This window comes from Canis aureus, chromosome 32, assembly GCF_053574225.1.
Source record: "Canis aureus isolate CA01 chromosome 32, VMU_Caureus_v.1.0, whole genome shotgun sequence".
Taxonomy (NCBI): domain Eukaryota; kingdom Metazoa; phylum Chordata; class Mammalia; order Carnivora; family Canidae; genus Canis; species Canis aureus.
Window position 1 is genome coordinate 14,066,563 of NC_135642.1, and position 19,148 is coordinate 14,085,710.

Genomic DNA, 19,148 nt, shown 5'->3' on the forward strand with positions numbered 1-19,148 from the left:
ATTTAAAGTTGAATAATTAAGACCTATCTTTAACATTTGTTGCATTTATTCTTCCATGTAAAATATTTTTGAAAGAAGAAATGAAATAAGAACTACTTGAGTAAATTAGGGGTACATTGCTCTACCTTGACCCAGAATGATACTGAAACATTCACCTGGAGACATTGAGTAGAGAGAAATACAGTCTGGGTGTTAATTGTTCTCTGCCCTTTACTGCTTCTCACACATTACTCACCTCCTGTTTCTGCAGCTGTGCACCAGAGCACTATGTGAGGGTGAGTTGGCCTGCAGGTGTTCAGTTACCATTTGGCTAACTTTTTTTTTTTTTTAATTTTTATTTATTTATGATAGTCACACACAGATAGAGAGAGAGAGGCAGAGACACAGGCAGAGGGAGAAGCAGGCTCCATGCACCGGAAGCCCGACGTGGGATTCGATCCCAGGTCTCCAGGATCGTGCCCTGGGCCAAAGGCAGGCGCCAAACCGCTGCGCCACCCAGGGATCCCCCATTTGGCTAACTTTTGACATGTTTACTCAGGAAACTGGATTTCATGTAAGAATTAGAACAATCTCCGCAGAGATTGAAACAAAGCTTTCAAATGCATAATGTGTCTACTTAAGGCTTAAATGCCAAGAAATGAAAGTTGACAAATTAGTCTAAATCAGAAACTGCCCAACAGAAAAAGAGGAAAAGGTAATTTATAAAAGAAAGTAAAACAGACAAAACAAGCATGAAGGGTGCTCAGCCTCATTAATAATCAAAGAAATGATTTTTTTTCACCCAACTAGCCAAGATGAAAAAGAGTAAAGGTGTCCAGTTGGTGTGGGGAATAGGCATTCTCATGCATCATTGGTGGAATTATAAATAAGTACAATCTTTCAGGATGAGTATCTGGCAATGGTATCAAAACTTTAAATTTGTATTCTCTAATTCATCAATTCCACTTCAGATAAATCAGATAAATTGTTCAGAGCTACTAATTTCAGTGTGATTTACACTAGGAGTAAGCTGTATTCTTTAACGGGACTGGTTAAATATAGCCCTTTCATACAGCAGAATACTATGCAAGTATTGACCTATAGGACTAACTATGTTCTGGGCACAGCTCACTTCAGAACAGGTGAACTCCCATGTGTCAACATGACCAAGGCCAATCCCAGATCAAGCCATTCTCTTAAAGGCTCTCTAGAGGAGAAAGCACAGATTGTCACCAAGAGTTTGTCTTAAAGTTGTGCTGAGCCTTGTATCCTGATTAACAAAAAATAGTGAACCTGGGCACACCTGGGTGGCTCAGATGGTTAACCATCTGCCTTCAGCTCAGGTCATGATCTCAGGGTCCTGATTTCCAGGTCCTGGGATCATCCCTGCATCAGGCTCCCTGCTCAGTGGGGAGTTTACTTCTCCTTCTGCTCTGTTTCTCCCCTCTGCTCATGTTCTCTCTCTCTCTCTCTCTCTCTCTCTCTCTCTCTCTCTCTCTTTCTCTCTAATGAATAAATAAAAATCTTTAAAAAAAAATAAAACAGTGCATCTGTTCACCATAGCCACAGAGAAGACTGCGTTTCTCTGTGTTCTGGAGTTTGGTCTGTGTGCAGGATTCTTCTACTTTTTCACATCTCTTTCAGTATCAGGGTATCATAATGATAGCAGAAACACAGTCAAAACATAAATATCTGAAGCTTAATGGTTTTTCACCCGTAACTAACCATCCTACCTCAGAGCTTTCTGGGAAATGGAATGCCTATGACAATATCAAACTTCCCACTCTGCTTTTAAGATTTCCACCTACCAAACCTTCTGAATGCCTTGTGTAAATTCCAGGGGCAGCACCCAAGACAAATAACTTTGCAGCTAAGGGCATAGAAAGCCAACAGTATCTACACTGGAAATAGATTAGCATATTAACCACAGACAATGGAGGCCATATAACTAGCATTCTAGGAGAAATAAAGGATGGCATTTGATATCAAATCTGCCTGTCTTATGACCAGCATTGCAAAAGACTGTGCGGTGCCATAGAAAGGCCAGCCAGAATTTGACAGCTGCTTCTTGACAGTTGTTTCCAGCAGGCTGTGGTATTAGATTCTTCCCCAGTCAGAGCTAAGGAAAGGGGAGCCCTCACTATTTATATGCAAGGATCCAGCAATCTTATGTCTAGCTCACATTACTGGAGTCATCGTTATGCATTTAGTATCTCCCTGGAAATCAGAAAACCTGGGGTCTAGTTTGGTTCTCCACAAACTGACTGAGGGATCTTGGCCATGTCATTTAATCTCTCCAGGCCTTGGTTTTCTCATTTGTGAGATAATTTCTAAAATTTTGTGAGCTTTCCATGACCTCGCTGTAAAATTATAGCAGATATCTCAAGTTTCCTCATGTAAAATAGGATTAATCAAACCCACAAGGTGATAATACAGATTTAAACTATTCTATGTGGGAGCGCCTGGATGGCTCAGTCAATTAAGTGTCCAACTCTTGATCTCAGTTCAGTTCTTGATCTCTGGGTCATGAGTTCAAGTGTCCAGTGTGGAGCCTACTGAAGAAAAAAAAAAATAGGGGACACCTAGGTGGCTCAGTAGTTGAGTGTCTGCCTTTGGCTCAGGACATGATCCCAGAGTTCTGAGATCGAGTCCCACATTGGGCTCCCTGCATGGAGCCTGCTTCTCCCTCTGCCTGTGTCTCTGCCTCTCTCTCTGTGTGTGTCTCTCATGAATAAATAAATAAAATATTTTAAAAAATAAAAAATATGTATCCTAGTGAGTAAGGGACAGATGGGGCTAGGTAGGGAGAGATAGGTAGGGGGCTAATGACTAGGCTCATGCAGGGGTTATGTGTTCAGACGCACAGAAATCCCAGGTGTGGGAAATGCTAAGGCATACAAAACCAGAGATAAGAGAATATAATGAGACAATGAGACTACCTTTTCAGAGACAAGATATCTCTCTAAGAGCTACAGCTGGACCACTGAAAATTATCAAACTTCAAAGTAAAGGTAAACGTAGTGCTCTCAGATTTAAGTCCTCTAGTCAGTTCTCAATAAAAGACTGCCAGTGAAAGCCACAGTGGCAACCCATTCAGGACCCCTCTCACTCTAGAGAGCTTTTTTCTTTCCTTCCTGTTCTCACCTTCACTGAATAAACTCACTTCACCCTTTTGTGTCCATGAGATTCGTTCTTCAACTCTGTGAGACAAGAACCCTGCTATCCTGTAACACTATGTGTACAGAAAGGGAAAAATAGTAACTCTATTTTGCAGAAACCTGGTAGATTCCACCTTAGCCAGGTGATCAAGATTGACGTCACCTATGATAAAACACATCTATATCGTGTACTCCCAAATGAGAAGGGCATATGACCTGTGATATTCTTTCCCCAAATCCACAAGCTCAGCATAATCAAATGAAAAACATCAAACTCAAGCACTGAAGGGCATTCTACAACATACCTGCCAAGTACTCTAAACAAATACCAAATCATGAGAGACAAAACCTGAGGAACCATCAGAGATGGGAAGATACTGAGGAGACATAACAAAGAAATGCTGTGCAGGATCCTGGATCAGATCATGTAACAGGAGAGGAAGAAACAAAACCATTAGTAGAAACACTAAAGAAACAAAATATGGGGCATCTGGATGGCTCAGTGGTTGAGCATCTGCCTTTGGCTTAGGTCATGATCCCAGATCCTGGGATCAAGTCCCACATCAGGCTCCTAGCAGGGAGCCTGCTTCTCCCTCTGCCTATGTCTCTGCCTCTCTCTGTGTGTCTCTCATGAACAAATAAAATCTTAAAAAGAAAGAAATCAAAATATGCCTTCTAATTTATTGAATAGTATTTTACCAACATTAATTTCTTAGTTTAGAATATTGTACCACAGTTACATAAGGTATAAACATTAGGGGAAGCTGGGTGAAAGGCATACAGAGACTCTCTACTATCTTGCAACTCTTTTGCAAATCTAAAATTACTTTAAAATGAAAAGTTTTGAAAACTATGTGCAGTGGCCAGCTCACAGCAGGCACTTAATGAATGATGGGTGTTATAAGCAAATGCAGTGCTTCCAATAGAATTGAATCAAAGAAATATTTATTGATGGAAAAGATAGTGATACAAACCCATAATTTGGCTTGTTGGTGCCAGAGAAACCAGTCCAATCACAGATATTGCATGATGTTGGCTGAAATATGTTATAAAAACTAGTTCTTTATCCTCAAAGAGACTTTTGGGAATCGAAATGTACAGCTGCTCACATGCTCATTATCTGCCTTTTGTTCTTGGGCTCAGATCAGATTTCTCCCGGATAGCATGAGTTTCTACAGCTACACAACTGAATAAACCTTGGTTTTGGAACTGCTAATCTTGAGAGGGGGCGGTTTATCCACAACAGTTGATAAAGCAAAATGCATAGCACATTGCACTCTATGTGTTTGATATTCCCATCCTGCTATGACAATAGCAGGCTCATCTTCTCACACACTCATCTCAGTTACCAAGTTACTTAGATGGCCAAGGAATGAAAAGTCAGTGGGTGTGTGGCCCAGAGATAGCTCCCCCCACCCCAGGGACAAATCAGCCAAAATGCTTTGATTGCATTAGCAAAGCAATAAGAAGGATAAGAAATTTCTCCTCACATAGGGAAATTTTGTTCAGCAGATATACAACATGTATTTAACCAAGAGTATTTTATGTGCTTAATCCTGAGAGTAGAATGGGAACCCAAGTCCCAACTTCACCGAGCTAGTGTCTTGGAGGGCAAACAGGAAGCTCAATTAGCAGAAACAATAAAATGTGGGTGGGTGCTGTGAATTTCAAGATGGTACAGAGCAGTGGGATGGGACTCCAACGTTTAATGGTGGGGAAAGGAAGCTTACCCCCTCTGCTTTCCATGTCACTGGGGAGTTTGAGAGTGGAAGTCAGTCTTTTTAGAGGCTTTTTTTAGTGTGGGCAGATAGGCATGCCCTGATTGGAAACACTGTGACCACAACGATCCTGAGCAGATTGCACCTATCCCAGTGCTGTACACATGGAAGATGTTCAGTACATGCTTATAGACTGAATGCTGACTTGCACCAATGAGTGACTGTCATCCAACCTGACCTAACCCCAAAGTAATGTTAAATTTAGGACACCTCTAACAACAGCATTTATTGAGTGCTTAAGAAAATCCTGGCATCATTTTAAATGTTTTACATAAATTAAGTTGCTTAATTTTTACGATAACTCAATAACAGAATGGTTATCCACATACCCACTCTATAGGTGAGAAAACTGAGACTCGGAATAAAGGAAGAAGTAACCCACCTAAAGTTACCCAGGCACAGCCAGCAAGCAGCAGGTCCAAACTTTGAACCCAGGCAGTCAGCCTTCAGGCTGCCCTCCCCTAAGAGTAGTAGTAAAGGTCCTTGGGCATTAGAGGCAGGAGGATAGGTTGATGGTACCTACAAGCAGCAGCTCCAAACACAGGGCTCCTCAAAGCTGCAACCCCAGTGATCATGAGCCCAGTAGTACTCCCTATCTCAGCTGTCACTTCCCACCTTCTCTCACAGCCTCCAGCCTTGGGCTGATGAGACCAGTCACATGGTAACAGGCAGGGCTACAGTCTAGGTCAAGCTTCTGTTGAGCCGCGCGTGGAACATCGCCATCTCCTTACCTCCCAGGTACTGGCTGCCAGGGGTACAACACTAGGTGGAGGCCAGGAAGGCAGTTCCCTTCCCCAGAGCCACTTGTGATCTTCTCTAAGAGCCCTGAAACCAACTCTTTTGGAATGACATCCCCCCGAGACTTGTCAACAGGCAACCCGATTCAGTGTCCAATTCCAGCTTCTGACTCAGATGCCTAATGGGCAGGCCTGCATAGTCAATTCAGGTGCACTTTTTGTAGCAAATTTGGTCCAGTATATTTTGGGGGTGGAGAGAGACAAGAGGTGTCTAGGTCAAGTGGGCAAGAAAGAGACAGGGATTTTTCTCAACTGGGGACTCCGCTGAGTGGCATTTTCCACCCAGACAGTTCCACTGAACGCTGACACCATAACATTCTAGAAGAGATGCCAAATCCAACTGAATCATGTTCTGATATCCTAGAGTTTTAGAAAGTGAAGATCACGTTCTCAACAATGTCTAGAACATTCTCCTAGACTTCAGTATCTCACCCTTGCTACCTTTTTTCTCAATATTGATCTCCATTCCCTTGGTGGCGGTGGCTGGCAGTCTGCACACGAGCCGACTCAACAAGGCATCAGCAGTTCTTTGCTCGTTACCGGTGCTCAACCTCCTGGGCTATTCCCCTTTCGGTTTCCTGACAATACCAGCCCTTAACGACACCAGGGACACGTCGCTAGCCAGGCCCTCCTTTCTCCACCGGCCGGCTGGCTGCACACTAGCCTCCCTTGCTGTCATGCTCATCATCTTTCTTCATGTCTATTTTTAGTGTCCCTGGCTCGGGCCTCTGGGGGCCACTGAAACACAACCCTGGCTGGCCCTGCGGCTCCCTCCGGCCCGGCGGCACCCAAATCCTCCAGGGCTCCTTCCTCAGGACAACGGCCGGCTTCGGGGCGCTTTGGAGATGGACACACGCGGGGTGACCATCTGATGGGCTTCAGCTTCGAGTGTGGACGTGGACATTTTTCTCTCAGATGACACAGTCCCTCCGACCTCCCCCCTTGCAGGTAGCTGTGTCTTGTTTCCCTTGAAAACCTCTTCCTTCCCAGGTGCCGGCCATGCCAACCGTCATCAGCGCATCGGTGGCCCCACGGACGAGGGCCGAGCCCAGGTCCCCGGGGCCAATTCCCCACCCTGACCAAGGCAGGACCACCGAGGCCGGGGGCGCGAACCCCAGTGGCATCTATTCCGCCATCATCAGCCGCAATTTTCCCATCATTGGAGTGAAAGAGAAGACATTCGAGCAGCTTCGTAAGAAGTGTCTGGACAAGAAGGTTCTTTATCTGGATCCTGAGTTCCCACCGGATGAGACCTCTCTCTTTTACAGCCAGAAGTTCCCCATCCAGTTCATCTGGAAGAGGCCTCCGGTGAGTAGCCTGCAGGCTTGGGCCCTGCCGCGGCCCCAGAGCGCGGCCCGAGGGAAGGCCCCGGGCAGCGGCCCCGCAGGGCTCCGTCCTCCGCCGTCCTCCGCCGGGCCCAGCCCATTCTCGCCCTCTTGCTCTCTTTTTTCTGAAAAAACACCTTGCTTTTTATAACAATAGGGGGAACTCGGTTTAATTCATCTTAAAAAAGTAAATATCCCTTTCCCAGAACAAATCTTTGTAAGAGCCCTTCGATTTGGGGTCAAATCCTGATGTTCTTTACTTTGTCAGTGGCCAGGACTTTCTGCCACACAGGAGCCCTGGAAAGAGGAGAGTAGCCGGCAAAGACCACCTCTTCTTGCATGAAATGTTCGGGGTTAGAAGGAGAAATCCTTAGCCATCATTTTTGTCCACATACCTCACCCCACAAACGAGAAAGACACACAGAGTGAAGAGGGCACGACAGCTGGAATTAAAACCCTTTCTCTCTAGAAAACTCTTCCAGCCTCTGGGTTTCGTTTACAGTGATCTGTCAGAAGGAAAATCCTAGCCTCCTGGCTCCCTTCTCTCATCAGATCTCCCGTATGACTCTTACTCTTAATTCAAGGAATATTTATTAGGTATCTACTAGAGCCACAAAGTGGGCAATCGACTGGGGAGACAGTGGTGGATAAGAAAGACAAAAATTAGGGCGCCTGGGTGGCTCAGTTGGTTAAATGTCCAGCTCTTGATTTCAGCTCAGGTCATGGTCTCCGGGTCGGGGGATGGAGCCCTGCTTTGTGCTCCTTGCTCAGCAGGAAGTCTGCTTGAGGATTCTCTCTCTCCCTTTGCCTCTCCCCCTGCTCACTCCTCACTCCAAATAAATAAATAAATCAAAGAAGAAAGAAAGAAAGAAAGAAAGAAAGAAAGAAAGAAAGAAAGAAAGAAAGAAAGAAAGAAAGAAAAAAGAAAGAAAAAGAAAGAAAGAAAGAAAGAAAGAAAGAAAGAAAGAAAGAAAGAAAGAAAGAAAGAAAAAAATTTTCTGCTCTCCTGGGGTCTAGAGTCCTGAAGGGAAAGCTGTTAAGAGAGAATGTTCAGATGCTATGGGATCACAAGGCAAGGGGAGCTAACGCCATCCAGGGAGAGAAACCCTCCCTGAGGAGATGGTTGAAGCTGAGGCCCAGTGCTATTCATTAGCTTAGTCAAGTTACTCTGGCACCTAGTGCCGTTGATTAGCCATGTTTTCTTTCTAACCTGAGATGAAATGACCAACAACTCTGATCTCACTCTGTGGATTCCCCAGGGTTCCTTTCCTCTTCTGATAGTTCTGTTGTGAGGCCTGTGATTGCCCTGAGGACCCTCAGTTTAGAAGAAAGGACTGGCAGGAACTTCATTCTGCAGCCCAGTCGCTGCCCTGCTGCCAGAGTACTGGGACATGTCACATCCCTGCTGAAGTATCTTCAACGACACTGCTGTCCCCTCCCCACATGCCTTCAGGATAAGTACAAACTCCCCGACTGAGCTATAAGCCTTCCCAAGCTAGTCCCTGCATACCTGTCCATTTCATTTACAACCTCTCCCTCCAGACCCTGACACATTCAGCTGCTCTGTTGTTCCAAATCCTGTACTTAAAGCCTTTGCTCATGCTCTCTGTCTGGAATGACCTCCTTGTTTTTATCTGATCTGCTGTCCCTCCCACTCTCTCCACTGCTCAGTTATCACTTCCTTCAAGTGTTCACACGTCTGTTCCCCATCTGCTGAGAATATAAGAACCATTCCTGGTCACCTCTGGACTTCCAGGGAAGGGCCAGATCCACTGTGGGCTCAGCTGCTGGTGGCTGAATGCAAACCCACAGTCGAGGGCATTGAGCACCAAGAGATAAGGCAGCCCAGCACTCCAAGGTGTGAGAGATGGTTCCTAAAATCCTTTGTTGTTTTTTGTTTTTTGTTTTTTTAAAGTAGGCTCCATGCCCAGCGTGGAAACCAACATGGGGCTTGGACTCACAACCCTGAGATCAAGATCTGAACTTGAGATCAATATTTGGACACTTAACCAACTGAGCCAGCCAGGCACCCTCTAAAAGCCTTTTCTAACACTACTACAGAGACCAAAAAAAACTTACAAATGCTGTTTTTAGTGAAATCACTGGTGGATTTTTTTTTTAATTTTATTTATTTATTCATGACAGACACAGAGAGAGAGAGAGGCAGAAACACAGGCAGAGGGAGAAGCAGGCTCCATGCAGGGAGCCCGACATGGGACTCCATCCCAGGTCTCCAGGATTACACCCCAGGCTGAAGGCGGCGCTAAACGCTGGGCCACCAGGGCTGCCCTCACTGGTGGATTTTAGTCTTAAAAGCTAGACTTGGATATTAACAAAAACAATATAAGCTTCTGTATGCTCTAGGCACTATGTCAGTCCTAAAATTTATACTGTCACTGTCAGTGTAACATTGGAGGCACCAGAAGACCTGTCTGTTTCAAGGTGTGCTCCCACCACCAACACCCCCTCACGTAAACGTGAAGTGATTAAGGTCCAGAAAGGGCAATCACACAAAATGATTGAAATTAAAACAGTGAAATGAATCCAGAACTTTCTGGAGTGTAAAGCACTTCTTGGAAACATGTTTTCCATGCCTTCCAAAGATGTAGCAACCTTTGCAAGGTTTGAGCAGTCTGAAATGGAGACTGTCTTAGGAGAGGCCCTTCCTGCTTTTACTATCTGAGGCACAGACTCACTGAAAGCCTGTCTAAATGTGTCTTCATAATCAAGTCATACATATTACAATTGGATGGTGGCAGTAGTGATGGTAATGATGATGATGATTATGATAAGAGGAGAATTATTCTAACCAAGTATAATTTTAGTTATGATGCTGCACTTTCAGTCCTTTTTAAAAGAAGAGACATCCAGGCCACCTAGCCAGGCACACCTGTAATCTCTTCTCACTCAGTCACCAGTGCTACCTCACTGCTTTCCCTCCTCTACTAGGGAGCTTCATGCATTGAGCCTCCAGGTCAAAATGATTCCTCTTGCCCTTTCTTCTATGATCTATTTCTAAAATCAGAAAGCAAACAAACCGTGCAGCGTTTCCCAATTGTTGAGCCACATTTTCTTGATGACAGACCCCGAGACAGAAGAAAATGGTTTTTAGAAAAGGGCCTCTGGGAAACTGACTGCTCTTGCCCAATTTCATCAATGAAATATTACTTTGTCAGAACGGCTAGAATAAAAAAGACGTAGAAATAACAAATGTTGGTGAGGATGTGGAGAAAAAGGAACCCTTGTGCACTGTTGGCGGGAATGTAAATTGGTGCAGCCACTGTGGAAAATACGTTTGTCCAAAGAAAACAAACACGCTAATTTGAAAAGATATATGCACCCCTATGTTTACTGCAGCCTTATATACAATAGCCAAATTATGGAAGCAACCCAAGTGTACACACACACACACACACTAGACTATTACTTGTTCATAAAAAAGAATGGAATCTTGCCATTTGTTACAACATGGATGGCTCTAGAGAGTATAATGCTAAGTGAAATAAGTCAGAGAAAGACAAATACCAAATGATTTCCCTCAAATGTGAAATCTAAGAAACAAAACAAATGAACAAATAAACAAAGAGACACATAAAAAGGCTCTTCAATACAGAGATCAAACTGGTGCTTACCAGAAGGGAAGTGGTTTGGGGGATGGGTGAAATAGATAAAGGAGATTAAGTGGTAAAGACTTCCAGTTATAAAATAAATAAGTGATGGAGATGAAAAGTACAACATGGGGATATAGTCAATAAGATTGTAATAATGTTGTTTGGTGACAGATGGTGACTACACTTAATGAGGTGAACACTGAGTAATGTATAGAATTGTTGAATCATTATGTTGTGCACCTGAAACTAGTATAACACTGTATGTTAATTATACTTCAATAAAAAGAAAAAATCCAAAATAATAATAATAAATAGGAGCGCCTTGGCTGGTTCAGTTGAAAGAGTAAGCCGTTCTTATCTTGGGGTCATGAGTTTGAGGCCCATTTGGGTGTAGAGATTACTTAAATAAAAATTTTAACATAGTATTAATAAATAAATCATTACATTTTTCAGGTTAGGTCTTGTTACTACTACAAAATTATCTTTGATTTTTTTTTAAAGATTTTTTTTTTAATTTTTTTTAATTTTTTATTTATTTATGATAGTTACAGAGAGAGAGAAAGGCAGAGACACAGGCAGAAGGAGAAGCAGGCTCCATGCACCGGGAGCCCGATGTGGGATTTGATCCCGGGTCTCCAGGATCGCGCCCTGGGCCAAAGGCAGGCGCCAAACCGCTGCGCCACCCAGGGATCCCTTTTTTAAAGATTTTTATTTATTTTTTCATGAGAGACACAGAGAGAGAGAGAGAGAGAGGCAGAGACACAGGCAGAGGGAGAAGCAGGCTCCCCCCGTGGAACTAGATCCCCAGACCCCAGGATCATGACCTGAGCCAAAGGCAGATGCTCAACCACTGAGCCCCCCAGGTGTCCCTTATCCTTGATATTTTTTTACAGATATATCACCAAGTATGCTTAACAAAATACGAATGCTTAATATGGCATTAAAGACTCTAGCTTTTCTCTTCATGAGGAAAACTCATAAAGAAAAATTAGGAAGATTCTTTTAATTTCAGAAAGAATCATGTCTCTCTGGGGTGGGCATGATTGTTGTTTAGTTGGGGGGGAAATGCTAGTTTATTTACAATAGGGAGGGAGCCAGAATAGAAACCAGAGTGGGGTGGGAAGAAGCAACAGGGCAAGAGACCATATATACCAGTGTCATCCCCCCACTTGACCTAATGCCCAAAGACATCTTTACTCATGAACTTGTAAAATGCCCGAGGCAAGTAAAAAGTAACTTTTTTGGTAAAGCGGGGAAGTTAGTGTCTTCAGTTACACAGACAGGATGAGCCAGCACACCCAGAAGCCAGGGTGTGGAAAGCACAGTAGTGGGGAAAGAAAGAGGTATACAGAGGTATACAGAAGCATACTGCCAGAAACCCACTGAATATCACAGGCTCTGTCCTCTCAGAGGCTATGAGGTGGGAGTTCCAGATCTCTTAGTAACTGTGAGGCCCCCACTAACACCTGGAGTGTGCCCTGCTTAAGAGAAGCTGACACATGGTGCAGCCACGGTGAAAAACAGTATGGAGCTTACTCAAAAAGTTAAAAATAGAACTACCCTATGATCCAACAATCGCATTACTGAATATTTACCCAAAGTATACAAAAACACAAATTCAAAGGAATTATATGTACCCCTATGTTTATAACAGCATTATTTATAATATCCAAGAAATGGAAGCAGCCCGAGTGTCCATAGATGAATGGATAAATAAGATGTGACATATCTATTATATATAATATAATGAAATATTATTCAGCCACAAATAGAATGAAATCTTGCAATTTGCAATGACATGGATGGAGTTAGAGAGTATATGCTAAGCAAAATATATCAGAGAAGGACAAATACCATCTGATTTCACTCATGTGTGGAATTTAAGAAACAAATCAGCAAATGGGCAAAAGAGAAAGAGACAAATTAAGAAACAAATTTTAAATAATAAAAAACAAATAGGTGGTACCAGAGGGGAGGGAGGATGCATGAACTAGGTGATGCGGATTAAGGAGGGCACTTGTCGTGATGAGCGCCAGGTGATATATGGAAATGTTGAATCACTATATTGTACACCTGAAACTAATATTACACTGTATTTTAACTGGAATTAAAATAAAAAATTCAAAAGCCAAAACAAAAAAATAAAGAGAAGCTGACACTTGCTTTACCATTTTCATCCCAACTTCACATCTAAATAATTATCATCACAACTTTCAGAAGTTTATTATATTCCCCAGAACACCAGAAAGACAGTATTGAAGCTGCTATCAAAAACTCCTTATAATTTTTAGGATTGTTTGAGATGTTTGGGAATTTCTTTCAGCCATTCCAGGGAGATGGGTTTCTTTCCTGAATTTGAGGTTTTGAAGGGAAAACAGATGCTCTCTGCCCCTTTGATAACCTGCCTATATTAGTACCTCTCACGGTCTGGAAGTTCATCCTTATTTCTGGCCAGAACTCTTATGGCCACAATTTTTCTACCTTATCTCTAGTCTGATCCAGAAGACAGTGAAATAGAGTCAGCAGATTTCCTGTACATAGTGATTCTCCCTGTTTGTGAATAATCTCATCCTTCCTTAATTTAGGTGCTTCAGATAAAATAGTCATAAATCTCCTCTAACTTCACCCTGTAAGTGTGGTTTTTTCCAACATGGGCAATGTCAGTGCTATGATCTGTAAACAGCTGATCCTTGTTTTTTGTGGATTCTGTATTTGTAAATTCACCTACTCACTAAATTTATTTGCAACTCCAAAATCAACATCCATGGTGCTTCTGTGGTCATTTTCACACATATTTAGGGCAGTGAAAAATCTGAGTCGCCTCCCACGCACACATTCCTAGATGAAATCAGTGTGACACTCAGCTTTCTCATCTTAGCTCTCACACTGTAAACAGGTGTTCTTTTCATAGTCTACATAGCGCCTTGTTTTTCACATTTTGCACTGCTTTTTTTTTTTTTTAAAGATATATTAATCAGAGAGAGTGCGCATGAGCACACAGAGGCAAAGGGAGAGGGAGAAGGAGGCTCCTCACTGAGCAGGGAGCCCAGTGTGGGGCTCTCTCCCGGGACCCCAGGATCATGACCTGAGCTGAAGGCAGACACTTCATTGACTGAGCCACCCAAGTACCCCAGGTTTTTGCACTTTTGTTGGTGATTTCTCCATTTATAATGTGAAGTGCTGTCTCGAGTTCCTAAGTGCAAGAAGGCCGGAGTGTGCCCTAGGGAGAAAATACATATATTAGGTAAGTATGTGCCTGAATTTTGGTGCTATTGGCTGTGAGTTCAAAGTTAAAAATTCAATAAAATATATTAACTAAGGTATCCTTGGTATCTTTAAACACAAACACACTTAAGAGTGTGTTTTGATAGGTTGATAAAAATGTGACTGGAGACAGAAATCTAATCTTGTATTTCCTCCAAGAGCAATGGTTTGTTTTTTTGGTTTTTGAAAGGCTTTATTTATTCATGAGAGACACAGAGAGAGAGAGAGAGAGGCAGAGACACAGGCAGAAGGAGAAGCAGGCTCCATGCAGGGAGCCCGATGCAAGACTCCATCCCAAGACACCAGGATAATGCCCCGCGCCGAAGGCAGACACTCAACCGCTGAGCCACCAGACACCCCAGAGCAATGGCTTAATATTCACCAATTCAGCATTCACAGCAGCAATTTTATAGAATATAACTACCACAAATACCAAGAATCAACTAATTCCTATGTTCTCTGTATTCTTAAATATCTCAGCTTAAAACAATTGAGGGTGTGATTGGCAGGAAACATTGCACCATATTTTAATCCATTACAGTCACGATTTTTTTGATGTTCAAATTGTCCCTTCTTTGGACAATGGGAGGCCCCTACAAGTTGCCTGTATTATTTGATGTGACCCCATTAATCTTCAAAGCTTCCTTGTTTCCTGGCCACAACAAAATGTCCCAGGCTCGTCTGGTATATTTCTTCCCCCAAACCTGGAATGAATCATTTTTTCAAGTAGCCTGGTTCCTCTTAGCCTGGAAGAAAGCTAATGGAAAGGGGTGAAATGTGGAGGAGAGAGGACCACCACTTCCCAAGGACCCAGTGCTGGGCCACTGCATCAGTACTCCGAAGTTGGAAGCTTCCTGACAACCAGTGGGGGCAGTAGAGGTCTCTTGCTCTCACAGCCCATTGCCTCCATCAGTAACATTCTTCCCTGTGTATCTTCCCAGCTAGGGCTGGCTCATGTTACTCAACTCTGAAAAGACGAAGTTCTAGGTTGGCATAAAAGAAAAGCTACTCCCTGCCAGTGTGGAATGAGAGGGAAGAAACAGAACTATAGGAAGACCCAGGCTGTGTGCAGTGAGCCCTCTGTTCCCAGGGCTAAGGTCCCAGTCACTGGCTATGGGGCTTTTTCTCCCAGGGATTTTTATCTTTCCTGAACCCAGCTCTGCAGGAGATCTGCTTGTAATCTGATTTAGAGTGTACTCTTTTGGCAGGCAGTTTAGAGAGAAGTGTGATCACTGGGCTAGCCACAAAGGGGACATCCTGCAGAGTGGTAAGAAAACTAAATTTAGAACCAAACAGACCTGGTCTGGACCCTGGCTGACTTTGCCACTAACAAGTCACATAAATTGAATGTTTAAAAGTTTAGATTAGGGGTACCTTGGTGGTACAGTTGTTTGGGCGTCAGACTCTTGGTTTTGGCCCAGGTGTAATCTCAGGGTCGTGGAATCAAGTCCCACATGGGGGACTGCTTAAAAGACTCTCTCCCTCTCCTGCTGCTCCTTCTCCCTCAAGTAAATAAATAAATCTTTTTTTTTTTAAAGTTTAAATTAATAAATACCCTTAAGATGCCTGGGTGACTCAATCAGTTAAGCATTTGACTCTTGATCTCAGCTCAGGTCATGATCTCAAGGTTGTGAGTTCAAGCCCCACGTTGGGCTCCGTGCTGGAGTGGAGCTTACTTAAACAAAAACCCTTAAGAGAGTGAAAAAGACAACTCATTAAGTGGGAGAAGATATTTGTAACACATCTAATCAATAAGCAATCAATATCCAAAGATGCCTACAATTCAAGTTAAAAAAGACAAACTCAAAAGAAAAATGAGCAAAAGACAGGTATTTTGTGGACAGCAAATAACAAAAGATCCAGAAATACATAAATGTATGAAAGACATTCTGCCTATAATGGACATAGTGATATTGTCATCATGTAGCTGTTCTGAGCTAGCACCCTTAAAGTCCGAGCTCAAAGAAAGGTAGCGATTACTGTGACCAGAGACAGCAAAGGACAAGTGCATAACACAGTGATGAAGTGCACAGTCTTTAAAGCCAGACAAGCTTGACTGGAATCCAGACTCCACTTCTTAACCAGGTGACCTCGGGCAGGTTACTGACTATTTTCACTTCTCAGTTTCCTTATCTGTGAAAAGAATATGAAAATCCTTACTTTCATAAAGTTGTTGTAAGGATTAAATGATATGTTATAAATGACATACTGAGCACAATGAGTCAACAAATAATGATCATGGTAAGTCAAAGACAAAATGAGGTACCCCACTGAGAGACAGCCCTCTTTCGAGTCCATAGTCTTAATGGTGCCATAGTAGTAAGGGGTGGGAGAGGCAAATTCTGGTGAAAGGGAAAATTCAATAATTAGGACTGCCTCTCCTTATATTCCACAAGACAGCAGCTTCTCCTGAGTGTCATGATAGGGATAGAGCTCTAAACATTACAGCAAAAAAGCTGAAATAGCTCAGCAGTAAAATGCTGCAAATGGGAGGGGCAGGGACAGAAATAGCCAAGGAATGTATGAAAAGATGCATTTCCCTGATTATGAATGAGGCAGAGCATCTTTTCAACATTCATGTATCTTTTTTTTCATTCATGTGTTCCTTGACCATTTGTTGTTATCCCACTGTCCATGAAACACCTGTCTTTTCTAGTTTTTTCTATTGAGTTTGTCTTGTTCAACTTGAATTATAGGCATGTTTGGATACTGATTGTTTATTGGCTATATGTGCTATGAATATTTTCTTGGGGTGCCTGGGTGGCTCAGTCAGTTAATCATCTGCCTCAGGTCAGGTCATGAACTCAGGGTCCTGAGATTGAGCCCCACATTAGGCTTCCTGCCCAGCGGAGAGTCTGCTTCTCCCTCTGCCCCTCCTGCTTGTGCACTCTCTCTCTTTCTCAAATAAATAAATAAATAAAATCTTTTAAATTTTTTTCTCCTATTTTGTGGCTTGCCTTTTCACTCTTTTAAGGGTTTTCTTAGTTTAAAAATTCTTAATTAAAAGCCCTTAATTAAAAGCTCTAAGTTAATGCTTAATTTATTTTTTTTCTTTCTAGCTAGTGTTTTTTATGTTATGTTAAGAAGGTTTTTCCTAGGACACCTGGGTGACTCCATCAGTTAAGCTTCCAACCCTTGACTTTGGCTCAGGTCATGATCTCAGGATCATGCAATTGTGCTCCACACTGGGCTCTGCTCTAGGTGTGGAGCCTGCTTAAGATTCTCTCTCTCTTTCTGCCCCGCCTCCGTCTAAAAAATTTTACAAAGTATTTTTTTTTCTTTCTACTGGTTCAGAAGTTATAGACTATTTCTGTTTTTTCAGTGGTTGCCCTAAATGATTAACATACATTTCATCTTGACAAAGCCTGAAATTGATCAATAGCTTTATTTTCCTAATAAATAAAATAGTATGGGACCATAAGGGACTTTGACTCCAAGCACTCCTCTCCCAACTAATCTGCTATTGTTGCTCATGATTTTAGTTCTATATTGATTTTTCAAACAACAAATAGAAAATATCATAATTTTTAAAAGTCAATAGTTTGACTTTACACACGTTTACCAATTTCTTTTTTTTACTGTTCCTTCTTGAGTCTTGGACTTTTCCTTCTAGAATAATTTTGCTTTTTCCTAAAGGACCTTGTTTAGAAATTTCTTTAGAAACTTAGGTCTATTTGTTGTAAGCATTCTCAATTTTTATTTGTACAAAATTTGCTCTCATTCATGAAATAGTCTTCCTGGGTAATCAGTCACAGGTTGATTCTCATTAATATCTTCTGGCTTCCATTTTTGTTGAAATCAGCAGTCATTCTAATTGGTGTCCCTTAAAAGACCATCTGCCTTTTCTTTCTGACTGCTTTTTAAAAGATTTTATTTATTTATTTTTTAATGAGAGACACACAGAGAGAGGCAGAGACACAGGAAGAGGGAGAAGCAGGCTCCCCACAGGAAGCTTGATGTGGGACTCAATCCCAGTACCTCAGGATCTCGCCTTGAGGACCTGAGTGGAAGACGGATGCTCAGCCACTTAGCCACCCAGGCCACCCCTCTGACTGCTTTTAAGATCTCTCTATCTATGGTATTCTGAAATATCACTATGATTTGTCTCAACATATGTTTCTGTACATCTTTTCTGCTTAAAATTCAGTGGGATTCCTGAATCTGAAGATTGGAGTCATTGATTGATCCTAGAAAATGTCTTAGAATATTAGTTCTTTTCATATTTTCTATTATCTTCCTCTGGAACCCCAATTAGATATATGCTGAACTTATTAGCTCTATCCCACATGTATCTTAACCTTTTTTCTCTTTCTTTTTTTAAAATTTCCCATCTCTTTGATTCCCTGTGTGAATTCTTCTGATTTCTTCTGCTCTCCCTCTAGTTCACCAATGCTCACTTCAACATCACCTAATCCATTATTAAATTATTTAATTTCAATATGTGAAACTTAATTGGATTCTGGTTCCCAAAAAAGCAGTTATAGGGGCATCTGGGTGGCTCAGTCAGTTAGCGCCTGCCTTCAGTTCAGGTCATGATTTTGGGGTCCTGGGATCAAGCCTATGTGTGGCTTCCTGCAAATTGGGAAGTCTGCTCTCCCTCTCCCTCTGCCCCTCCCCCCACTTCCACTCATGCTCTCTCACTTTCTCTTTCTCTAAAATAAATAAAATATTTTTAAAATATTTTTTAACTCAACTATTTAACATATAGTGTATTATTAGTTTAATTTATTTTTTAATTTTTTTATTGAAGTTCAATTTGCCAACATATAGCATATCACCCAGTGCTCACTGCTGTCAAGTGCCCCCCTCAGTGCCCATCACCCAGTCACCCCAACCCCCTGCTCACCTCCCCTTCCACTACCCATTGTTCGTTTCTCAGAGTTAGGTATCTCTCATGTTCTGTCACCCTCACTGATAATTTCACTCATTTTCTCTCCTTTCCACTTAATTCCCTTTCACTATTTTTTATATTCCCCAAATGAATGAGACCATATAATGTTTATCCTTCTCCGACTGACTTACTTCACTCAGCATAATGCCCTCCGGTTCCATCCACGTCAAAGCAAATGGTGGGTATTTGTCGTTTCTAATGGCTAAGGAATATTCCATTGTATACACAGACCACATCTTCTTTATCCATTCATCTTTCAATGGATGAATTTTCCAGGTTCCTTCCTTCCTTTTGGCTATTTGGACATTGCTGCCATAAACATTGGGGTGCAGGTGTTCCGGCACT

At 42.3% G+C, this 19,148-nt stretch overlaps 2 protein-coding genes across 7 annotated transcripts in view; both read left to right on the top strand.

Annotated features, from left to right (window-relative positions):
- Positions 1 to 6,561, top strand: part of GANC (glucosidase alpha, neutral C) — a 76,071-nt gene extending 69,510 nt beyond the window's left edge. Inside the window, exon 25 of the mRNA XM_077880768.1 lies at positions 6,423 to 6,561. Within this exon, the coding sequence (XP_077736894.1) occupies positions 6,423 to 6,454 (32 nt within the window). The 3' untranslated portion in view covers positions 6,455 to 6,561. The remainder of the gene's footprint in view (positions 1 to 6,422) is intronic.
- A 150-nt stretch (positions 6,562 to 6,711) lies between these two features.
- CAPN3 (calpain 3) overlaps positions 6,712 to 19,148 on the top strand; it is a 55,335-nt gene continuing 42,898 nt past the window's right edge. For all 6 annotated transcript variants that reach the window (XR_013370098.1, XM_077880772.1, XM_077880773.1 and 3 more), the window contains exon 1: positions 6,712 to 7,020. Coding sequence is in view for 5 of the 6 variants with exons in the window: in XM_077880772.1 (XP_077736898.1) it covers positions 6,712 to 7,020 (309 nt within the window). In the remaining variant the exon portion in view is untranslated. The remainder of the gene's footprint in view (positions 7,021 to 19,148) is intronic.